The following is a 21,923-nucleotide window of genomic DNA, read 5'->3' as shown; positions in this document are numbered from 1 at the left end:
AGGGTTGAATCTTATTATTATTTGGTGTGTAATCATCTGTTTCTTTTAATGTGTCTAGTTTCTGTGGAACACTTATGGTGTTGATCGCATTAAGCCAAATTAATCCCTGCAGACATCCTTCAGCACTCAGTTGTGTTGAGCGCTACGGTACTATTGATATCATTCGAATGCATTGAGTAGAATGCAACTGATAGGTTTAGGCAACAATTTGGTTTCGTCCAGGAAGTTCCTCATTAGGAATGGTGTATAGGCAAAGCTCACGGGAAAGTCCTAAATAGCCCTAAGAATCTTGACTAGTACACCATCACCACTTATTCATTTTGGGTGATGCAGTGGACGAATAGGTATAGTCACGTTCATACAGCTTCTCGTGCCTCTACAGCATCCCCTAGAGTTACATGTATTAGTACCGCGCAAACTATGGCAATCGCTTGAACTTGTCAGATCTTGTGGTGCAAAAGAACCAAGGGGGCAATCCCGTTGGTGATGATGAGAATCAAGAGTAGCAGCCACAGTCACCGCCACCGCCACAGCCACAACAACAACCACATGCTACACTGAGCCAAGAGACATAGCATTCCTCGATCCCATATATTCGTTGCACACATTTTACTCCATTATACCCATTACATCACCAGTATTGGAGTGTTTCACAGTTTGGCACAGGAGAAGGAGCTTCATTTAGCTAGCTGCTTGGGTCATGGCTTTAGATCCAGGCCAATCACGATCTAGCCATCAGCCTAGTATGATGTCGAGTAGGTATTCCTTGGATTTGAGGCATCCATGCTGCACTTCTTCGGGAAATTCTACAGGGAGAGTATCTAGTGACTTGAGTAGGAGTGACGTGGGTCGAGAGATTTTACACAGTGGGAACCTATAACGTATTTCAATGGGTCTAATTGAAGAAAACACTAAGGAGGTTGATCATGAGACTGATGACTACCTAGTAGACCCCCTGGAGAGTGATGACGATGAGGATGAGGATGAGAATGTTGATCAGAAATCCTACAACAATGATTACGATCGTGGTGATGATCCAAGGCCTAGTGTAGGGTACTGTATTTTGTTGGTTGATGACCTAGTAGACTATTTGGTTTTTTTAGTTGGTAGATAAAATGTTATTACTTAGTTTCCAGTAATTTGGTTGATGTATACGATGTATTTGTATTTCTATGTCTATGTAGGCGGTACACACTACAAGAAAAACGCTGAGTACTTTTGAAATTACCGTCGAAAAATGAATAAAATTTGATGGTAAGTTAATTACCAACGCATTTACCGTCGAAAGGAATCCGACAGTATAAACCTCGTTGGTAACCAGTTACCGTCAGATTTTTTTGTTCGACGGTAATTACCATTAGATTCTGCGACAGATTAGCTGCCCAAAAAATCATTTGGTTACCAAAAAATTTTTTAGATGGAAATGTTGGCGCCACAATATCTTATTTTCCGCACTATTATTGTCGTATTATGCATTGGTAAATCCGACAGTAATGTCAATTTTTTTAAAAAATATTGTGACGTAATTTTTTAATATTTTATTTAAATTTATTTTTCACACAATTAGTGGTATATAATAGAAACCAATTATGTAATATTAAATATTCAAATAAATTTAAAGTCAATTAAATCAAACAAATACAATGAAACGGTAAAACAAAGCCCTAATCACTAAAGATCCTGGAAGTAGTAGTCATCATCATCATTCCCGTGCTCCTGCTAAGGCAGCGGAGAAGGTGGTGATGTTTATGTCCTATCGTCAATACTACTGCCACGAGAAACACCACTGCCACCAGCAATTAGGCCACTGCTACCGGCGCGCATCTGAGTTTGGTACACCGCCATTTGCTGCTCCATTTGCTAAAGCCGCTCCAACTGCCCTCTCCACTCCAGCCTATGGTCATCCGTGTCCGTCACTCGTGTGAGAATCTTCTGATACCTCTGCGAGTCTCGGTCAGAAGATATAAACTAGCTAATAAGGTTTGACTATACTAAGTTTTTACCCCCCACATCTGAAACCATCGCTCTCTGGTCTCAAAGGAGATCTTCTTGTAGCTCGGCCATGGATGGTCGTACATCAGCTTAATGACGTTGGTTATCTCCTGAGTACATATGTTGTTGTTTGGCGCAAACCTATCAACAATTCACAAACAAACTAATATGGCAATATAAATTAAATCTTCAGAAGTAAATAACCATAATATATAGAGATTTTTTTTAGAAATTTTGGCAGAGTTTCATCTATAACTGGAATGTGCCATAAACTCTATCCATCAACAATTAACTTAAACAGCACCAATTATCAACAATCAATTAACAACAACCAATAATCAAGAAGCAAAATCCATAAATACACTAAATTCATTAAACTAGAATCAATAATCAAGATATATCAAATACTTTCAGCAGTTCAAACCTATAGCCCTAGCTAAAACTAGAATCAATAGTCAAGAATCAATAATCAAGATATATCAAACATTTTTAGTATATAAAAGACTTAAAGTAGTACTTACGCCGTTCCGCCATAAGGCCATATCGTCAATTGTACGATGGGAGGTAGCAGAAGGCATTAGGTGGCCGGCTTCTCTTAGAAAATTTTTTTCTTCTTTTAATAAATTCTTAAAATCACAATAAAAATGGTGAAAAGAAAAACACTTGTTTAGAGGAAAAGAACTTAAATAACAAGGTTAATGATTAAATTAGTCTTTGAAAAATGAATTATTTTTTAAATTTATTTTGAAAGATTTTATTAATTAAATTAGTTTTTTAAAAATTACAAATTAATCACATTTGTTCTTCTGTCATCTCGTTGATAATTTATGCTAACGATTGATGATGTGAAACGTTAAATAAGAGCATAAATGACACCTAGTAATGAGTGTTTATGGATCGGATCCGATTCCCATATTCGCGGTGTGTATCCGAATCCAATCTGAAAATTATCGATATTGATCCGACCGCATACTAATAGGGTGTGATTGCGAATTTCAAGTAGGTATCTGCATATCTGATATGCATATTTACATATCTACAAAAATAAATAAATAAATAAATAAATATTCTTTTTATGTTTTATTTCAACTAATAATTATCATATATGTTGTATTATTTTATTTTTATTATTTAAGAAAAGTATGGTTAATAATATTTTACTTTAAAAGAGTAGAAAGCGAGGATTTTATTGATATTTTTTAATAAAAATAAACTTTTTAAATATTTTTATATTTTGTAGATATTTCCGACATGCATTCCGATCCGATCTGCAAACATGTGGATCAGATCGAGATTTTGACTATATCCGATCCGATTCGCGTTCACCCCTATTTAGCATGTTCAATTAGATGGTGATAAAATAATTTTATGAAAATATATAAATTTAGTCCCTTTTTCAAATTATATAAACTCTAATCTCAATATGACCTAGAGATTAAGTTGATATATTTTTATAAACATATATGGTCAGCATCCAATTGAATATACTAAGTATCATATATGTTGTTATTTATTAGTTAACATTTTACATCATAAATCATTGATAGAGTGACTGAAAATCAAACCGATTAATTTGTAATTTTTTATTGATAAAATTTTGTACGAACAAATTTGAAAAATGACTTATCTTTTAGAAATTAATTTGACCATTAAACTCCCAATAATAATAATAATAATAATAATAATAATAATAATAATAATTTTAGATTGATTTTTAACATATTGGCAATGTAAAAGATACATTATGAATTCATGTATTTCTATTTGTAAAATTCAAATACACTTTTCTTAATATACATTTATCAAGATATTTATATAGTAGATTATGCACGTAAAAAAAAAGGATAGATGGTGACTTTTGCTCGAGATTTTAAGTGATGAATAAATTAGATGATCAAAATTGGTCAAATTCATCTGCCTAATATCTATTTAAATGGACAAGTTTTGATAATAAAATTAAATTCGTTTAAATTTTACGAGTTGTGTTCGATTAATCCAATAAAAATAGATTCCTAAAATATTTTATATCAGATATTTTTGTTTCAAAAAAATTATTACATTTAGATTTTTAAAATTTATAAAAGTAAAATATATAAATTTAAATTAACGAATTTATTTATCCAAGTAAAATTAATAAATTTAATTAAAATAAGGAGTTATATATTTCAGTATATACTCTAAATTTTTTTTGTATTTAAAAAGAAAAATTTTTGGTCAATATTTTATCTGATATGATCTATTAATAAAAATATTGTTTGTTTAAAATTTTTAACTTAAAAATATTATTTTCATCAAAATATATTTTAAAAATAAAATAAAAAAATAAATAGACCAGTTCATTTTTTATTGGATTGGCTATAAATAATTTAGACTAAAAAATTATGACTTATAAATAAAACCGTTTAAATTAGGGGTGAATGCGGATCGGATCGGATCGGATATGACCAAAGTTTCGATCCGATCTGCACTATAATTATTGGATCGGATTGAATCCAATATCCGCAGTTTTTAAACTTGGATTTGATCTGATCCGATCCGATCCGTACATTTGCATATCGGATATCGAATATATCTGCAAAACACAAAAATTATTTTAAAAACTTATTTTTATTAAAAAATATTAATAAAATTTATTTTTTCTATTCTTTTAAATATGTTTACTTTTAAAATAATATTAAACGTACTTTTTTAAATAATATATTAAAATAATACAACATATATGATAATTATTAATTAAAATAAAACATAAAAAGAATATTTACCTATTTATCCATAATTCGATTCTATTAATATGCGGATCCGATCCGATAGCTTTGCGAATCGAATCTATATCCGTAATTTTCGGATCAAATTCGGATAAACACCGCGAATACCCAAATTGAATCCGATCCATCGACCTAATTTAAACGGGCCCATCTATTTAACTTACTGTATAGACAGGTCGGACTGCTCGTTTGAGGGAATAAATCCATAAAATAAATAAATGAAAAAGCAGTAACGGTTGGTAGTAACAGGGAAAGTGGTAAAGAAGAGAACGTCGAGATTAGATAACGAATTGTGGCGCTAAACTCTGTTTAGGTGTTTGGTTCTTGTTACCTTGCGCTGAGTCGGTTGAGCGAACGACGGCACGGCACGTCATGGCCTCCACCAATTATTCCTCCTCTGCGCCTCCCACTTCCTCCTTCTTCGTCTCTTCCTCTTTCACCACCAAACGCCCTCCCTTTTTCTTTGCACCAACCTCCTTTAAATTCAATGCCCCCACTGCTTCTGATTCTAATTCTTCTTCCTCGTCTTCGTCACTCTCTTCTACTCGTCGGTGGTTCAATCCCCTGCGACGTAGAAAATTTGATCAGCCTCCCCAAATTGAGCGCCACTGGGTTGAGGCTCCTCATCAACCTCTCGCTTCCTCAGGTTAGAGGTTACTTCTCTTCTTTTCCGTAATGAATTGATCAGTGAGTGAGTGAGTAAGTGAGTGATTTCGCTACAATTGCGAATGTTCCAGAAAGGTTCAGTGTGGCTTCTTACAACATACTTGCGGACAGAAACGCTTCTCAGCACAGAGATCTGTATGTAAATGTTCCTTCATATTACGTCAATTGGGATCGTCGTAAGAGAGTTATTTGCAAGGAACTCTTAGGATGGGATACTGACATTATCTGTTTACAAGTAACATCTCCTTCCATTTTTCCTTCTCTTGTTTTCTATTCATATATTCTAATAATACTCCGTATGTTTTTATCACTATCAGGAGGTGGACAAGTATATTGAACTCTCAAACATTCTAGTTAAAGCAGGATATACAGGATCGTACAAGGTATTTTTCACTTTAGTGTAACGGGTACGAAAGCTTGATTTTATTGGTTTCTTTTTATGTGGCCTACAATAGTTTTTGCATCAATATATTTTTCTTCCCAGCATGTATATCATCAATATTCATTCGCTAGTACTATAGTAGTAAATCAAAATGTGTAGTTATCTTAACTCTTAAGGGTTGTGATACTAATAAGTTGTGCAAATGGAGTTGTAGAAACGCACTGGAGACACAGCTGATGGTTGTGCAATGTTTTGGAAAGCTGATAAGTAATCTATTAATTCCTTACTTTGTTGCTTAGATTAAAATATTGACGGGGTCTAGTATATTCACTTACCCTTTTCTTTTTGGGATCAGGTTCCGGTTATTAGAATCAGAGAGCATTCAATTTAAGGACATGGGCCTTCGTGATAATGTTGCTCAACTTTTAGTTTTTGAGGTATTCATTCTTTGATGTCAACTACTTTGTAATGCAAGCATTGGTCCTCTTTGGGGTATTTAGAGTAATGCTTCCACCACAATAGGCATTTTTTCAACTGGGATAATTGAATGTCTCTGGAGTAGAACTTTGATGATTTAATGCTGCATGGCCTAGCGTCAAGATATAACAAAGTCGCAATTGCCGTTGCATATCTTATATCACTAGTTGTTGGAAACACACAAGAAACTCACATTTATTTCTTTCGTCCGTGTTGCCTTAGGAATACTTGTTAAACACAAGTCTGTGACACTGCTAGAGAGGTAGTGCATAATGTAAATGCTTTACAAATGTGAAATAAATATGAATTCTTTGAAAATTTGATATTTTATGTAGTTTGATCTCTTACATTAGCTTGAACTTAAAAGCAGTGGAAATTGTGAAATTTCTTAATTATCTGTATCTGGATTCTTATTTGCCATCATGTATCTTTATTGTAAATGTTGGTCTACTGTACGTCCAGTTAGTCATTCTTTGCATATCTAACTTCATCTTGTACAGGCAGATGTGTGAATTTGATTCAAGAAGGCTGCTAGTTGGTAACATCCACGTACTTTATAACCCAAACAGGGGAGAAGTTAAATTAGGCCAAGTAAGTTCCCACTTCCCTTCCCCCTCTGGGAAGTTTATTATATTCTGTAACATGCTCGAGAATTTATATTTATTTTGATAATGTTTTTGAAATAATTTAGTGGTTAGAGTAGAACCATTAGTATGAAATACAAACAAAAAAGAGCTATCCAAGAAATACCAGATGGAGTAGGCATTTCACCTCATTTTTTACATTCATTATTGATTATTGATTCTTAACTGCTCTCCTCCACTGAAAAAACGTTCACTTGCTCCCCTAGAACTCCATACACTGTTGAAGACTGAGATGTTTGATATTTGATATTTGTTTTTTCAGATTCGGTTTCTCTTAGCAAGAGCAAAGGCTCTCTCAGAGAAATGGGGTAATTCCCCTATTGTGCTAGCTGGTGATTTTAATAGTACTCCTCAGGTACTGTATTCTGGAAATATTATATTAGATGTAACTTTTCTTTTCATATTTTTTATTCTGTACTTTTGACATAATGATTTCTCATTGTAATTTAAATTCATCAACAGAGTGGAATATACAAGTTTTTATCATCATCTGAGGTGAGTTACTTGAAAATAATTTGTCATATTCACATTATCTTGGCTTGGAAATTCATTATATACTGCCATGTTACCAGACTGATCATGCTTTGAATCTAAACAAGGATTTCAATCTTGAAGAAGCTCACCTGAAATTAGATATGGTTTTCAATTTGCAGCTTAATATTATGTTACATGACAGAAAGGAATTATCTGGACAAAAACGTTGCCGTCCTGCTCAAGTTTTAGGCAAGAAAAAAGAAACTGTTGGTCCATTTATCTTATTGGATGGGTATTCTTCTACTTCTTTTTTATGTTTGTGCTATTAGTTATATCAGATGATGCTCATGAGTTATTATTTCCAGATTGTTAAACTGCTGGACAGATGAAGAGGTAAAAGTTGCAACGGGTGATTCTGGGTGTCATTCAGCTGTGCATCCATTGAAGCTGAATAGTTCCTATGCTACAATTGATGTACCTACTCATTATTTTGCACCTATTTTGTCTATACATGATTTTTAAGAATCTTTCTGCATTGTTCTCTCATGTCAAGAGAGTTAAAAAAAATGATGTTCCTTGTCAGGGTTCAACTAGTACACGGGGATTCAACGGTGAACCCTTTGCTACTTCCTACCACTCAAAGTTTCTTGGTACCGTAGATTATTTATGGTAATCAATGTCTTTCCTAAGTTCATTTAATGATTTTGTATCTAACCTTAATGATGACAGTGCCCTAAAAGTAAGATTGGTTACCCTTGATGTAGGTACTCAGACGGTATTTTGCCTACAAGAGTTCTTGATACCGTTTCAATTGGTGATCTTGTGAGGACAGGTGGTCTCCCATGCAAGGTATCACTGCTTGACTTGGTGACTTCTACACATTCTGATTATTGATTTTATATAGCTGTGTATCAATTGAAACATTTGAAGTGGATGTTAGTACTTCACAAAATTTAAATGATCATCTCCAAACCTCATATTTCTCACTTAAGATTTATTTTTGAACCATGAAAACAAATGTATAAACATAAAAGGTTTCCAATTTAACAGTCTTTTTCTTGATCAATTTAGAAAGTGGGAAGCGACCATTTGGCCTTGGTTTCTGAGTTTTCCTTCTTAGATGCCAACAATACATCTACAGAAATAGTTGCAGCATCAGCATCACCTAGACTAGATAATGAAGAACAGGACAAGTTGCAGTCATAATATCGTAGAGAACAGCTCGGCATTGACTGGAATTTCGCCACCTTGTGTATACTGTTTCTCTAATTTTCTTGGTTTGAAATTAGTTGAATTTGGTTGTAACCTAGGTAAAGTCAAAGCTCAAGTCAATGGTAAGAATTATTCACTGTAACACATAATATGCATTCACAATTGAGGAGCTTTCTTTGGTGGAAAAGTATATTTAATTATTTACACTCTGTCCAAGATTCTTTATAAATCTTATGTATTAAAAAATAAATCAATGGGTGAGATAAAAAAATTTTTATTATATAAAATAATTTATAATATGCTCATATTAAAATATTTAAAAATACATTTTACTTTAATACACCTATTTTATTCTGGTGACCACTCGGATAAAGATGCCTATTTCATTTTTCGTTAAAAATATTTTCATGTTGTGTTTTAATTGGTTTCTGTATAATTTATTCGGTGTTCTTCATCACATATTATTAAATTCCTCAAAAGATTTTCTTTCCAAAAACAATAAAAAATATTTAATTTGGACTAAAACCAAAAAAATAATAGATTAACTATTAGATTTTTTTTAAATTATTTATATAAAAAAATATATCACATTCATCAAAATATATATATATAGCAAGCTCTTAAAATTTTTACAAATAAAAAAATAATTAATTTATATTCGTACAATATATAAAATAATTATTATATTATTATTATTATATTATAGATTAAAATTTACTAATTTAAATTTTGTTTTCATTTTTAATATAAGCATTAGAAATAAATAAATTTTTTCTAACAAGATATAGTGTAACAAAATATATATAATATTAATTAGTTTTTAAAAAATTCTGAAAAAATTAAATATATTTAATACAAAACACATTGAATATAAATTTTTATTGAGTTTAAATTTTAAATAATTTTTAATTGAATTTTGAATATTTTTATTTTAAAGAGTTAGAATATTTTAACATCATCTTTTTCATATCTTTTAATTGAATCTTTGATTTTTTAAATTATAAACCTTATTTATAATTAAGAGTAATATTTTAACACCACCAATTAGTCACACATATAAAAATACTAGAACAATTCTATTGTCATAATTATAATCTAACTTTATAAGCAATACAATAAAATGAAAGTATATATAAATAATATAACTAAATTTTATCTACATCTATAGTCACATTTCATAAATAATATAATCAAATTATATTTATGTTTATAATTAAAATATGAATAAAAATACAAAAAATTATCATGATGGTTAATTTTTTTTGTTCATAATTTTTTTATTATTTTTTGTTGTGAAAAATTTAATTATTTTAATAATTAATTATTTTTTAAAAAAGATAATTGAATAACACAAAAAAGTCTTATTAAGAGTAATTTATTTATATATGATTAAAAAATAATTGAATAATTATATACGGTAAAAAATTAATATTATTAAAAATTAAAATTAAAATTTATTTTAAAATTAAAAATAAAGTTTATTTAAAAATAAAATTAAAAATCATGCTTTTTTTTCTTTTTTCTAAAATTTATCTACGAGTAATTCTATAAATATTTTATGATGAATAAAAATATTAAACTCGTACTAAAATTTATTCTAATAAAATTTATTTTTATTCTACTAAATGTTAAATAAACTATTGAAAAGAATTTTGTTTCCTCCATTAAAGAAGAATGATAAACTTTCATACTTCTATTATGTTATGGCAATAATTTGGCCTGTTATTTTTTAATGTACAAAATAATAATAATAATAATAATAATAATAAACAAATATGTCACAGTAAAAAAGGAAGCACGTCACCAAATAATTTATAATCTGAATTATATATGAATCAAATTGATAATATGAGGGTTAACACTACAAAAATCGATAACAAGGTTAGGGACTTACAAAATCTTTCTTAGGCTCACAGAAAAAACGTTTATATTTGTGTGATGGGCTGGGCTACACATACAAGCTTACAAGCTTACAAGTTGGCCCAGCCCAAACACAAGTCACGCGCATCAACACAGATTACATGGAGCGTCACTTCACGCGCTCAACACAAACGGTTACGTATGGGAAACTCTTCCACTTCTTCCACTTCTTCCACTTCTCAAAACGCTTCGAAAACAAGGAAACCCTTCCATTTTCGAGCGAAAATCAAAGTTCAAAATATACAACTCATTGTTCGAAACCTCTGTCAAAACACCATCAAACTCTCCATCAAGAATCTGAAGAGAAAACAAAGCAACAATACTCAACGTAAGTTCACTAAGATTCCTGTATATTTTCCATATTACAAACTACGTTTTGCTTTCCATCTACGTCGTTGTTCTAGGGTTTACTGTTACTCTTGCTTCTTTGTTACACTGTTCTTCTACGTTGTTGTTCTAAGTTATCCTGTTATTCTTGTTGTTCTAGATCTTCTGGTAAATGATTTTTGGGGGTTTATTCCGTAGATTGGGGGGTGTATACTGCTTGAACTTGTAATGTGGCTTGATATTGAAGCATGTTTGACTGATATCTGACTGATATATATAGATACTATATCTGAATCATATCTATGGGAGTATCTCACTGTTATCAATGGGTGTATCTTATTCTTACATATGGGTGTATCTTAATGTTATCAATGGGTGTATCTGACTCATATATGCGTGTATCTTGCTAATATCTCAATTAATTTGATATTGAAGCATGTTTGAGTGATACGTGACTGATATATATGGATTTATCTGAATCATATCTATGGGTGTATCTCACTGTTATCAATGAGTGTATCTGAATCATATCTATGCGTGTATCTTACTGTTATCAATGGGTGTATCTGACTCATATATATAGGTGTATCGTACTGATGTCTTTGAGTGTATTTTTCATTTCAGAGAAAATGGCAGCAAGAAACAAAACAAAAGACCTTAAGTGTGCCACACATCTCCTAAGTGATAAATTCAGAAACATGACTGGGGAGAAGAAGGCGATTGTGAGGGATCTCGGATTCGGTGGGTTGATGCACATCCCACCACTGAGGGTGGATCACCAACTGTTAAGGGAGCTGGCAAACAACTTCAAACTTGGGGAGAACAGACTGAAAACAGCATATGGTTCTTTCCAAATAACACCAAAAACAATAGGTTATGCGCTTGGCATCAATGCAACAGGTAACTAGCTCAAAATTATAGGTGTATATTAAGTTGATGCTTGGGTGTATTTAAGGTTGATGCTTGAGTGTATTTGAACCGACTTTGATACTTTGTTGTTTTTCTTTTTGTAGGAAATATGTTTCCTGAGAAAGTTGAGTATAAGAAACTTTCTGATGATGACAAAATAATTTTTAGAAGATTCCAGGGTAAGACCCTCAAAAGTCTTACCGATGAAATGATGGAAATCGGCGTTGGCAACGAAGAGGAACGCCTGATGTTCAAGAGGATATTCATCCTCTACATACAGATGGCGTTCCTTTTGCCAACGACGATAAACAAAATATCACCCGTGCACCTGGCCCCAATTTTTAAGATGGACAGCATATCGGAGAGAAACTGGGGGGGGGGGCATATTTTGACCTTCATGATCAAGGGCATCACAGACTACCAGGAGAAGAAGAAGAAGGCAATTGATGGCTGCCTCTTTGCCCTGATGATAATATACTTTCATCTTTCAGAAAATAAAGGCAAGAAGAGGGCTGAAAGACCACCAAAGCCTTGGATTGTCAACTGGACTAAGGAGCAGTTGGTGGAAAGAATGACTGCAGAAAGAGAGGAAATTTTGGTAAGTAAACATAATATGTTACTTGTATTTTATTTACCTGAATGCTGCTAGCTAAAATATCTAATGTTTCAGGGGATTGTGAAGATGGCGGAGACAAGAGCAAGAGAAAAAATGAAAAAAAAAAGAAAAAAAAAGAAAAAAAACAAGAAATAAAAAAAACAAAAAAAAGGAAGGCGAGTCCAACATCGTCTTCAGAGACAGAAACAGCTACTGACAATGACACTTCTACCTCTGAGTCTGAGACTCAAGAAGACTCAGAGGATTCAGGAAGAAAACACTCCAGCAAAAAGGGGAAAAAGTAAGTACCATACTTGGGTGTAATTTCTTTTTCGAGTTGGGTGTATTTTGTGGATCACGTTGGGTGTGTGTAGTTTATTAAGCTGGGTGTGTTCGTTTGCTGGGTTGGGTGTATATTGTATATACAGTTGGGTGTATCTTGTGAATTCATTTGGGTGTATTTTTAGTATGTTCTAAATAATGATTGTTTGCCTTCCAGAATGGACTCCAGAAAAAGAAAGCAGAGGCAAAAGGAGTCAGATTCTGATTTAGAATCTGAATCTGAACCAAGTGATGAGTAATGTCCTGAAATTATTACTCCTTTCTTTTGGCTTCATTATAAAGATTTCGTGTATTAACTGAAGTGTCTATTATTAACTTATAGGAGCGAAGAATCATCACCTGCAGAAAAGGAGAAGAAAAAGAAAAAAACAAAAACAACACCAAAAAAGTAAGCACTTCTTTGCATAATATTCTGTGATAAAATTAATTTTTTATTTCTGATTGGTACTCTTTTTTTTTCACCCAGAACACAACCAAAAAAGAAAAAAGTTGTTGTGGAGGATTCACCTCCTAAAGAAGATCAATACTTTGACGGGTACAGTACCTCGTAAGCTATATTACCGTCTATCATCGTAATTATTTTTGTTAACATCTTCTTTTATGAATGTAGTGAGACATATGAAATATCAAGTGACGAACTAGATGAATGGCTAAGGGAAAATGTTGATAAATCTGCTGCAGAGGGGTATGTCTTGCTGGGATGTCTATTTCATATTTTGGTGTGTTTTGTATGCTAATAATTGTTTCTTGTTTTGCAGGGAGAACCAAGCTGACCTGCGATCGACAGAAGGTCGCTATGTGTCGTCTGAAACGTAAGAAGCTTTATTATTTAATAAAATCTTGTTATCATGATTTGGGTGTATTTTGTGGAACCATTTCGGTGTATTGTGTTGATCAAGTTGGGTGTATGTTGTTTATTAAGTTGGGATATTTCGTTTGTTGTGTTGGGTGTATATTGTCCATTCGATTGGTTGTATCTTGTGCATTCATTTGAGTGTATTTTATACCTGTATCTTATTTTGTCTGAATAACATCAAATCTGTTTTAGAATACCGGCTGTGAACTTGGGAAGTGATGATCCTTCCTCTCAAGGACGCACAGAACAGAGTAGTGTAAACCAGCCGTCACAGAGCATGTAATTTCTCTTTCAAATAACCGTTACTTTTGTTCTTCTATTACCCTTCTACTTCTAATTATGTATATATTTTTTTTAGAAAAAAAAGCCCTTTATTATTTTATTCAAGAAAAAAAAGGCAGAAAAAAAAAGCAAAAACTGCAAGTATGTAAGTTCTCAAAAAACAAAGCCTGTCTTCTTTTTGAATTGTTCGGGTGTATTTTTTGACTTTCTTTGGGTGTATTTTAGGTTGAGTCCGTCTGATTCGAATATGATGGTTGTGAGGGAACAGACACCGTCGGAAGCGCTTGCAATGTGAGTTTTCCAATAATATTTCAACCTTATAACCTTATTATTTTCAAAGGCGTTGTTAACCTTTCATTTTTCTTCTTGTTTAGAGTCCCGATTCAGGTTTTTGTGCCGGCATCCCAAACAACCACTGAGACAGATTTTGAACCAACCCCTATACTACAGATTGAAGGGACTACAGAAACATAAGAAATAGTATTGAGTGTATATTTGTTTAGAGTTTGGGTGTATATTTGCTAACAGTTTGGGTGTATATTGTTCCTGATTAGTTTTTTTTACGCCGTGATTAATTTTTTGTAACTATGCAGCACTCCTGAAACCCCCAAACAACTTCAAGAGACCACACTCACGCTTCCCCCAGCTCCAACTAAAATGTAAGTTCATCATACTAAAATCAATCTTTGCTTATCATCCGTATATTCTTATTCTTATTCTTATTCTTATACATGATGACACAGTCATCCAGACGCAGAAGACGCTGCTGTCCTGTTGATGATGGCACGGACAGCATCCTATGTTCCTAAAACAGATCCAGGGGTGCCATCATTCAACCTTGGATTGACTGATTCAAGCCAGGAGGGGGCGTTAACGCAGGAGACAGAAAGGGCAAAATCTCCTGAATCTGCAAATTTGATAGAACAATTGGACGATTTGGTCCAAAAAATAGCAAGCAGTGCAGCGAAGGGAAAAAACAAAAGTCCACAAATTCAGAGGGAGACTGGGGGAGAAAGTTCTGCAAAGTTTCAAACTCCTGGGGGATTATATCAGATTACGGATGATATGAAACAAAAGTGCTACATCTGGGGGACGAGACTGAAGGAAGATGCAGATGGCAATACTAACGAGTATGAGGAGATGTGCACTCTGATTGGCCAAGGAGAATACATTTTGATGAGAATGCACCTTGTATCCCTCCAGGCAAAAAGTGATATAGAATCTCAGGTAATATTAGAATAACATTAATGTTTTTACACCAAAGTCAATTGCAATGCTTATTAATGTAAAATTGATTTCGGCATATATTTCTAGATTGTATCTGCCATCTGCCTCATCCTCAACCAGAAAAATGAAAAGAGGTTTCAAGAACAAATATACTGTCTCCCCCCCGATATTGTGATAAGTGTTACTTCTCTGAACTTTGGGTATATTTTCTGTATTGATTTGGGTGTATTTTTTACGTTCAATTGGGTGTAAGTTTAGTATTTCATTTCTTGTTTCGCAATTCTTGCAGAGCATGGCACTTTCAGATCACCCAAAGGGGGAATTCGTATCACCGAAAACGAAAAAGGAATTCAGGGTGGAAGCCTACCCGAGTTTCATTCCCTTCATAGATAGAAAAAAATTAACTTCACATCGATATGTAAGTTTTCGTTTGCTAAATTTGTTAGTACGCTTATTTACTTATATGACAAATAAAATAACGCACTGTTGAAATGTGGGAATCCTTCAGATTTTTGCTCCTGTTTGCCACTTGGGGCATTGGTGGTTATGACTGATAAATACAACAAAGCGAAAATGTCATATACTTGACCCGCTACACAAAAAAGCTCCAAGCGATGAGAGAAAGCAGATTAATAAATTCACTGTAAGTTGCCTCTGTCTTCTTTACTTTAATATTTAGGTCTATTTCGTTAGTTGTGTTGGGTGTATATTGTCCATTCAGTTGGGTGTATCTTGTGCATTTATTCGGGTGTATTACTGATTTGTTTTGCTATTTAAGGGATATGTATTTTCAAGATTGATAACATATGCCGGCGGGGAACCTCTGCAGAAAGGGGAGAACGAGAAGAAAATTAAATCATCATATGTTAAAATATCAGGCCAAAAAACAAGGTATAAATTTGTGAGTCTGAACATTAAACTTTCGTAAATGAGATTTGTAATTTATTTTCTTCGTTTTCAGCTATGACTGCGCTATCTACGTTATGAAGTGGATGGAGTTAATTGAGCCGGAAAACATCAAAAAGGGGAAGTATGAATGGGATAATTGGCCACAGGTAACTGTCTTTAGAACTATATAACTCTGTATTACTTTACTGAATTAATATTGCTGTTTAAACAGAATATACTTTTTAATTGTAGGAGGAGGTGGACCACTATAGAGTGGAGTATGCTTCCCGGATACTATTCAGTGAGATGAATAAAGAAAGAGATCGGGCAATTAGGGAGAGTAGTGCTATAAGACTGTCGAAGCCATTCTCTGTATTATTGAGTCCGTTTTGTCAGATTAATTCTGCTGATATAGAAACTGCGTAATCCAACTGGTGGGTAGTTTGTAAATTGAACAAATGATGTAAATATTTGCCATTTATCAACAACTTCTATTCCATGTATATTTTTTTCCATAGTTAAACTATCTGTGCTGGTAAACTGTCTGTGATGTATTCAAAAGCTGTATTACATATGGTAAAATATGAAGGAAAAAATCAAGGCATATATAAACACAAATTATAAACTGTTACACCCAACGCAACTCTAATAATACACCCAAGATTGCATAAAATATACACCCAAACTGTCTGTGCTGTATTCAAAATGTATGAATTACATATACTAAAATATGAAGAAAAACATCAAATCAAATATACACCCATAACCTGCAAATTTTTAGAGCTTTTGTTCTATATGAATCTATATATGTGTCTATATGTAAATTGTCAATGAACAAAAATACACCCAAAAGAACAGTGCTTTTACACTCATATTCTATAAAACTATACACCCAAAGAGTTATCCCCTGCTGCTGGTAGCCTGAACTGATAATTCATAACGTGTCCTTGATATTGGCTGGAATTTGAATGCGCCGTTGATGCAGCATCAAACAGGTTTATCTGAATATAACACTCACACATTAGCTAACCTATTAACGAGAAAAATAAACTCAATCGCCACAAATTTAAAGAACATTACTTTTACCTCGCTTAAAACTTTTGTCTTCTTCTTCTTTGTGGCATTTGCAATTTGTTTCTCCAGCTTTGAACCTAGCCTGTTTTTTGGACGTCCTCTTGTTCGAATCCTTGGCGGGCTTTGAAGCTCGTTAACGGATTCCAAGTTGGCGTCTTCGTGGGATAAAGAAGATGTCCCCTTCCTTTTGGCTTTTAATGCTTCCATCTCGGCCATGACGTTATCGTACGCACGGTGCAGAATTGCAGTCAGCTCCTCCAATTCGGAGGCAAATTCGCAAATATTTTGCGAACGAAAAACCAATTGGTCGAACCTCTTGCTTCTTGGCTCCATTAGTGGCTCGTCGTGGCTGTTCTTGATGTGTGTGTGTCGCCTCTTTACCTTCTTGCTCCATCGTTCCAGTATGTATCTAGGTGACACTTGGCTTACTTGTTCGAAGCTTAACACGCTTAGTGCGTGACGACACAGTATCCCTCTCGACTCGAATAATAAGCATTGGCATTTTACCTCGGCTGCAACTGAGTCGTAAGTAACCACGAACTTGTTGAATATTGAGCTGGAAACTTGTTCTCCGACTTCGTATACTGAATAGCCTAGAGCGGAATTCTTTAATCTGGTGATGCAATTCGCCTTTCCTCTGAATTGCGCTTGGACTTCCCTAAACTTTGCATGAGTGTACGCCTCTTGAAACTGAGCTTCAATGGAGGATTTGGTTGTACACGGTATGACCGTATGAAAATCTGCAGCATCTGATTCTCTCTCTGCTTGCTCCCTGCTTCCGAGGCAATTATCGTATTGTTTGACGAACTGAATAAGCGAGCTGTTCTGGGTGATATACTTGTTAAAAAATGAATGCATGCTCTCGCTCCTTTGTGTGCTTCTCATCCCTGCCCAGAAGTGGTGATCCAGATAGATAGGAACCCATATGTGACGGTCTTCGTACAGATCTGCATAATACACCCAAACACAGACTCTAAATACACCCGAGGGAACATGCAATTTACACCTCTGCTGCAGATTTTAAAAAGACATTACCTGAAAGCCACTTGTTGTCCGCAAGACCAAAATTCAGCAGAAAATCGTTCCAATTCCTATCGAATGAGTCTTTGCTATGAGAGTTCCAAACAACTTGGCTCATTTCTTGTTCGATATCGGCATGTCCCTTGTACTCGTTTAATTTGCTTGGAATCTTCTTCATGATGTGCCAAATACACCAACGGTGAATTGTCGTTGGCATACAGGCCTCTAAAGCCCTTTTCATTGATGCGCACTGATCGGTGAGAAACCCTTTCGGAGCGTTTCCTCCCATGCAACGAAGCCAGCATTGAAATAACCATTTGAATTATTCAATTTCTTCGTTCTTCATCAAAGAGCATCCGAGAAGTGTTGACTGACCGTGGTGATTCACCCCGACAAAAGAACCACAGACCAAATTATACCTGAAACAAATTACCATGGTCCAGAATGCAAAATCATTAGTTACACCTTAACAAATGCTTCGCATACACCCAATGAAACAGCCAATATACACCTCTGATGCGGATTCATAAAAATAAATTAATTTAGCATCATAAACAGGGGCAGTTTGTTACCTGTTTGTATTGTAGGCGGTGTCGAATGAAATGACGTCTCCGAAATACTCAAAGGCGGCTCTGCTTCTTGCATCGGCCCAAAAAGCCAGCTTAATCGATTGATCCTCTTCGAGTTGGAGCTCAAAAAAGAAATTCTGATTCTTCTCTTTCATTCTTAACAAATATTTCCCGAATTCCTTTGCATCTTCTTGTTCGGAAACATTCCGCACTTCCCTCGTAATGTAATTCTTCACATCCTTTTCGATAAAATTTAACTCGCGATGACCCCCGGCAGCCGCAACAAATGATTGGTACGTTTTGCTTGGTCTGATACCGGCCTCCTCGTTATTCTCTATTGTACGACGAATGGACATGCTTAGTTCCCTGTGCTGTTTGAGCATCTCTGCTTTGCTTGGACAGCAGGGGTGTGAATGATCGAGTACAACCTTTGAAATAATCCAAGCACCGACATCCTTCAATGTGTGTATATAAATTCTTGGAGGACAGTTTACACCGGCTGTAGGATTGGTCTTCTCGGTCGGAGATATTTTAGATTTCCATTTTCCCTCTCTGCTACATGTAATCAGTTGATTCTTAATCTCGTTTCCCTTCCTATTTGTGCACCGAACTCTTGTAGAGAAACCTGCAGCCTTGGCGTAGTTCCTGTAAAATTTTCCAGCATCTTCAAGGGTGGTAAAGGTCATTCCAACCTTCGGAACAAGCTCGTCATCAACAACCGAGAGAGGCTGCACAATACACCGTGTTAGAAACTATGAATACACCCATAGATATGATTCAAATACACCCAATCATGCCTAATATGATACAGCCGAACCGCAACAACTCAACTACACAATGACCTTTAAAGCCATAAACTGTAAATACACAGGCTGCAGAATACACCATGTTAAAAACTAAAAACACACCCAATCATGTCTGATATAATACACCTGAACAACAACAACTCAATTAAAATAACAAAACCAGTAGTGTAGATACACCCACACTTCTAGCAAAAATACACCCAAAAAAAGACCTGATCTACACCCGAGAGTCTGCTATAAATTCCAGGTAATTAATCACAACTAATACATTGAATCGACAGATTCATGTTAACGTGTTAGTTTCACAGTCAATGTTCAGCAATTTTTCAACTACACAATGCTATACAAATTACTGAAAGAAAATTCATTATGTAAATCAAACCTCAGGAACTTCGTTAGATTCAAATTCATAATCCACTTCGCCTGGATTCAGCTGAGAATCTGAGGTGGAATGATCCATTATCTTCAAAACGAGTTCAAACTTTGATTTCAGAAAACAACAAATCAAAATAGAAAACGAAGCTCGAGTTGCAGAGAGAGAAAAAAGTAACGTAAACGAAGAACATACCATTGAGAAAGGGAGAGGAAAAGAACGATCGAGAAGAATGAGGGAAGACGCGCGAGAAGAAGAACAACCAAATCTCAAAATAACGAAAACGAAGAAGGAAACAAATATTTTAAATTTGGTAGTTAGATATACGCGGGATCTTATATAGCGCGTGTAATCAACGTATGTGGAGCAGCGCGTATTTTCGTTTTATTGTTTAATGAGCTTGTAAAGCATACAAGCCCTAATGGCTTGTATGCAGAGCTTTTCCGTTGTGTGATATATAAAATAATTATCATATTATTATTATTACATTATATATATATGAGCAAAAAAATTCAACTATTTTAAAGTAAAATTTTCTTTTAATATTTGATTAAATGTTCTTTCATTTAGTACTTTTTTTTTGGCACTTCCTCTTAGTTAAAAATATAATCATTATAATTTTTTTAGTTATTATTGTTAGGGGTGTTCACAGATCAAATATAGCTGAAATTTCGATCCAATCCGCACTAAACTCATTAGATCAAATTCGATATTCGCACTTTTTATGTTTGGATCAGATATCAAATATATCCATAAAATAAAAAATATTAAAAAATTTTATTTTTATAAAAAAAGTCAATATTTTTTTTGTTTACTTTTTAAAACATATTTACTTCTATTTGATTAGAGTGTGGATCCGATTCGATCCAATCCGATCATCTTACAAATCATATCATATCCACAAATTACAGATCAGATACGGATAAATACTGTAGATTTATGGATATGATCTAATCTATGAATACTCCTAACTACTACTATAGGTTCATTGTTGCTAGGGATGGCAAAACTCCCTGAGATGCGGGGATCCCTGCGGGGATTGTCCCGAATGGGGATCCGATTGTGGAGAATTTTTTCCGTGGGATGGGAACGGGGACAAAATTCCACCGAGGCAGGCGCGGAGACCGAGCGAGGATCCCCGTCCCATCCCCGTTAATCCCCGAAATTCATAAATTTACTAAATTGTCCTTAATAGTTTATTTCTCATATATGTTTTTTAGTTATTTCACACACACATATATATAGAAACCCAAAACTCCTTATCCTCATTTGCATAATTCTTCTTCAATTCAGAAATCCCTAACGCTGTCCATACTCCATATAACCTCTCTGCAACCACCCTCTCGCCACTCTTCCTTCTCGTCGCATCGTCACACCTCACCATGTCATGATCCTCACCGCGTCGTGCTCTCTATTTGCGGCCTTCCTTTCCGTAATTCTGTCGTCGTGTCCATTCTCCTCTCTGTTACCGCGTCTCCCACCTTGTCCATTTCTCTGTCCTCTGGCTCGCCATTGCGTCCTCCCACTGCGTCATTTCGAAAGAAGTCACCATCTTATCGTTTAGACTTTTTGTATAAAATCTTGTTGTTTTTGTATAGAATGGATACTTACACCTCTATTCATATGAAAATTAATAAATAGTTAGAACTATCAGATAGATGGGGAATGGGGTCTCCGCAGAGAATGATGTCCTATGAAGAATGGGGATGGAGAGCAATATTCTCCCACGGTGGGAAACGGAGACGAGGACGGGGAGTAAATCTGGGGGCAGAGATGGGAACAGGGAGGCATCCCCGGCCCCGCCCTGCCCCATTGAGATCCCTAATTGTTGCAAAAGAATGCTTTTTTTACTATAAACCATTATCAGATCTTAATTACCATTAAAACAACTTAATTGTCAACAAAAGAGATAATACTTATTGGTCTCTGAAATTATGTTCGTATTTCAATCTAATTTCAAAAATTTTGATGTACTCAATTTAGTCTCCCAACTTAATAGTTATGACTCTTCCTGATCTTATTTTTGTCACAGTCTCACAAAATTGTTAACGACATGCTGAGATGAACTAACGACTGCTATGTTATACATTCTAGCGACTATTTGATGTGACAATTGAATTTTT

At 34.4% G+C, this 21,923-nt stretch overlaps 2 protein-coding genes across 2 annotated transcripts; one reads left to right on the top strand and one right to left on the bottom strand.

The window, feature by feature from the left end:
- Positions 1-4,965: 4,965 nt before the first annotated feature.
- LOC107630317 (DNAse I-like superfamily protein) lies at positions 4,966-8,816 on the top strand. Its single transcript, XM_016333412.3, has 13 exons — positions 4,966-5,403; positions 5,495-5,658; positions 5,741-5,806; positions 6,020-6,072; positions 6,161-6,242; positions 6,787-6,873; positions 7,189-7,281; positions 7,389-7,421; positions 7,580-7,692; positions 7,766-7,874; positions 7,984-8,069; positions 8,165-8,249; positions 8,472-8,816. Exons 1-13 carry the CDS (start codon positions 5,130-5,132, stop codon positions 8,604-8,606), a joined length of 1,380 nt encoding a protein of 459 aa, XP_016188898.1. The 5' UTR covers positions 4,966-5,129; the 3' UTR covers positions 8,607-8,816.
- A 9,804-nt stretch (positions 8,817-18,620) lies between these two features.
- On the bottom strand, positions 18,621-19,887 carry LOC148570334 (protein FAR1-RELATED SEQUENCE 5-like). Its single transcript, XM_088508451.1, has 2 exons — positions 19,810-19,887; positions 18,621-19,325 (listed from the first exon to the last, which is right to left on the bottom strand). Exons 1-2 carry the CDS (start codon positions 19,885-19,887, stop codon positions 18,621-18,623), a joined length of 783 nt encoding a protein of 260 aa, XP_088364577.1.
- Between the last annotated feature and the right edge of the window lie 2,036 nt (positions 19,888-21,923).

This window comes from Arachis ipaensis, chromosome B3, assembly GCF_059453495.1.
Source record: "Arachis ipaensis isolate K30076 ecotype BB chromosome B3, ASM5945349v1, whole genome shotgun sequence".
NCBI classification, from domain to species: Eukaryota; Viridiplantae; Streptophyta; class Magnoliopsida; order Fabales; family Fabaceae; genus Arachis; species Arachis ipaensis.
The sequence above is the reverse complement of the archived record's forward strand: the minus strand, read 5'-3'. Positions and strand labels throughout refer to the sequence as shown.

Bases quoted from the DNA above. Each gene is read 5' to 3' on its own strand.
- LOC107630317 (XM_016333412.3), top strand. From the start codon at position 5,130: ATGGCCTCCACCAATTATTCCTCCTCTGCGCCTCCCACTTCCTCCTTC. The intron at 7,693-7,765 runs GTATTCTTCTAC...TATTATTTCCAG, and splicing joins CCATTTATCTTATTGGATGG to ATTGTTAAACTGCTGGACAG. The intron at 8,070-8,164 runs GTAATCAATGTC...CCCTTGATGTAG, and splicing joins GGTACCGTAGATTATTTATG to GTACTCAGACGGTATTTTGC.
- LOC148570334 (XM_088508451.1), bottom strand. From the start codon at position 19,887: ATGGATCATTCCACCTCAGATTCTCAGCTGAATCCAGGCGAAGTGGAT. The intron at 19,326-19,809 runs GTTTGATTTACA...GTTGATGACGAG, and splicing joins AATCTAACGAAGTTCCTGAG to CTTGTTCCGAAGGTTGGAAT.